General features: G+C 35.7%; 1 protein-coding gene across 2 annotated transcripts; it reads right to left on the bottom strand.

Annotated features, from left to right (window-relative positions):
- Window positions 1-266: 266 nt before the first annotated feature.
- On the bottom strand, window positions 267-2255 carry LOC106342404. 2 transcript variants are annotated; one of them, XM_013781326.1, is made up of 6 exons: window positions 2135-2255; window positions 1650-1922; window positions 1322-1456; window positions 972-1028; window positions 659-793; window positions 267-505 (listed from the first exon to the last, which is right to left on the bottom strand). In XM_013781326.1, the coding sequence occupies exons 2-6, from the start codon at window positions 1917-1919 to the stop codon at window positions 440-442; spliced, it is 663 nt and encodes a 220-aa protein (XP_013636780.1). In that variant the 5' UTR covers window positions 1920-1922; window positions 2135-2255; the 3' UTR covers window positions 267-439. The 2 variants fall into 2 exon arrangements, with proteins under 2 accessions (XP_013636780.1, XP_013636788.1); XM_013781334.1 differs by having other exon boundaries at window positions 2106-2227.
- Between the last annotated feature and the right edge of the window lie 225 nt (window positions 2256-2480).

The raw sequence follows: 2480 nt of genomic DNA, 5'->3' as shown, positions 1-2480 counted from the left end.
CCACTCAATAAGGGGTGATGATGATAATGATGATGATGTTTTACTTGTTGGTGGTTGTGGTGACGAGGCGAGAGAGGATGTATGCTTTTGATGATGAAGTTAAGAAGCATACTTTGTCATGAGGTGTATCGTGATGTGACAACATCATCAATAATAGTAATTATGATAATGATGATAATCATTTTTCTTCTGTTTGTGAGATCAACTAAATGATGATGTAGGACGTGGAAGGGTGGATAAGTGTGGTGATGGTGATGATGAGAGGGTTCATGTAAAGATTTGTGTCTACTTAAGCTATACACACATGTAATACATATAATACATGAGTTTGAGACATCAAATACAGAAGAAGGAGAAGAGCCTTGAAAATTAATTGATGACTATATTATGTTTAGAGACAAAAGCTTTTTGGTTTCGGATTGGTAAACCGGTCGGCTTTCTACTTGTAAATCCATTCGTTTGCTCGTCCCCCTGTTGAATCCATGTCTATGAAAATGCTCACAGCCTGCATGAAGAGAAAGAAATCAGCCCGAGACCGGAGACTTTTAAACGCACAAAAATGCCTTTTTTAAGTACAATCAAATGATTCAGAGAGGTCTTATACTATGCATTGAAGTGATTTAACTGATATGTTTGTGTTAAGGCTTAATAAATTCACCTTCCCTATCCTGGGTCGCTCTTTGGACTTTGCTAGGCTGTTACGGATATGCGAGACCGCTCCCCAGCATTTCAACATGTTGGCTACATCGTCAAGTCTCAGTATATATTCTTCTTCTGTTAGAGGAAAAGACCTCTATGCATTGCAGAAGACGAAATAAAAACATGGACAGGTGAGTTAGCTTACAAGATTATCACTTTTATGTGGCAAAGATTTTTTCTAACGATATAGCAATTTATATGAAAAACGAAAGATCATATATCAACAGGCTTCTTTTACTATCAAAAACAATAGCAAATGATAATTATCTTACCTGTTCTCTATACTTCCACATGACATTCATTGCAAGAAGATTCCTCCCCATGAACTCCTACATTAATCACATCTAGGAAATATGAGTTACTAATTTTCATAGATGGCTTCTAAAGAGACGAATCTTTCCACACAAATATAATCGAGGGCACATCAAGAAACTGAAAATGCAAAAGGGAACATGAACAATTTGAATTTCGAAAAAGCTGATTCTATATTCATGCAATTAAAGTAAGAGAATTGAAGGTCCTAACTTTCTTCTTGACGGTTAAAGCATTTTTGCATATAAATCCAGAAGTTCTTAAGACATGAAATTCATCATAAACACTCTTGAATACAGAAAGGGCATACCTTCTTGATGAGCTGAACATCATAAGATCTTCCATACTTCTGCCTGATGAGAGTTGCAAGATCTAAGCCGTTAAACGCAGAATCATCCGACCCAACCATTCTTTCAAGATTAGCCCGGTTCATATCATTCGCTTCCTGAAAATAAAAGCAATCAATAAACTCTAAACAAAGGCATGCTTATTAGTGTGTTCTGTATTTAAGCATTGGCAGAGATTGTAACATCAAACTAACTCAAGAAACTAGGTCTCAGTCACATCACTTGAACACTTTAACGTCAACTCATAACTTCAGTGATAAGAATATACCCTTTTGGATTGTATAAACATACCCTTTTAGATTTATCATCGGGTGATTCCTTTTCCTCGTCATCTGAACTATCTGGATTCATGCCGTCATCCACAACACTGCAGATTCTTGAAAATCTTCTCCTACCAGTTTGTCCCTTGCAAGTACTTTTCAAGCAGAGGCTATGAGAGAAAGCCAATCTTCCAGAGAAACACGGACTCGAGTAAGAAACCTTCGAAAATGTTCCTATACCACATCGTTCGTGTGTGATGGATGGTTGACAATGATGGTGACTTGAAACAATGCTCATCATCTCCTGTTAAATGGTAAACACACCAAATCATAAGTTTTTCTGTAATTTTAAAGAATCAGCATAGAGGATTCTCTAACCAACAGTGAACACAGTGATACATAAACTAAGCAGAGAAACCTAACACACTCGCTTTTATCTCTTGAGAGATTCATCAAACGGGAACAAATTACCATTTTAAGAATTTACCTAGAAGTCGAGGGATCACGTAAGCTTACCGTCGTGAGGAAGAGTGCGACGGTGATGCGGAGGAGGAGATGAGGAGAAGGAGAAACAAGAGATAAAAAAAAATCAGTGAATGAACGGCGAAGGAGGAGCCACAAAAAATATATACTTTTCTAACAAAACAATTTTCCCTATTAAATAGTTTCTTTCGGCCATATTATAATACTTGTTTTAAAAATTATAAAAACCAAAACGTCTAAAATTTAAATTCATGACTCAAAAATATGAAGACAAAAAGAGACATGGTTGTTTTATAAAAAAATATTTTTTTTATAAATGTCCAAGATAAATATTGTTATAAACGCTATGAACTTTTTTCTATGAGGTTCTTGATAAAAA

This window comes from Brassica oleracea, chromosome C1, assembly GCF_000695525.1.
Source record: "Brassica oleracea var. oleracea cultivar TO1000 chromosome C1, BOL, whole genome shotgun sequence".
NCBI classification, from domain to species: Eukaryota; Viridiplantae; Streptophyta; class Magnoliopsida; order Brassicales; family Brassicaceae; genus Brassica; species Brassica oleracea.
The sequence above is the reverse complement of the archived record's forward strand: the minus strand, read 5'-3'. Positions and strand labels throughout refer to the sequence as shown.

Bases quoted from the DNA above. Each gene is read 5' to 3' on its own strand.
- LOC106342404 (XM_013781326.1), bottom strand. From the start codon at position 1,919: ATGATGAGCATTGTTTCAAGTCACCATCATTGTCAACCATCCATCACA. The intron at 794-971 runs GTAAGATAATTA...TGCAATGCATAG, and splicing joins TGTGGAAGTATAGAGAACAG to AGGTCTTTTCCTCTAACAGA. The intron at 506-658 runs GTGAATTTATTA...CTCTTCATGCAG, and splicing joins AGCGACCCAGGATAGGGAAG to GCTGTGAGCATTTTCATAGA.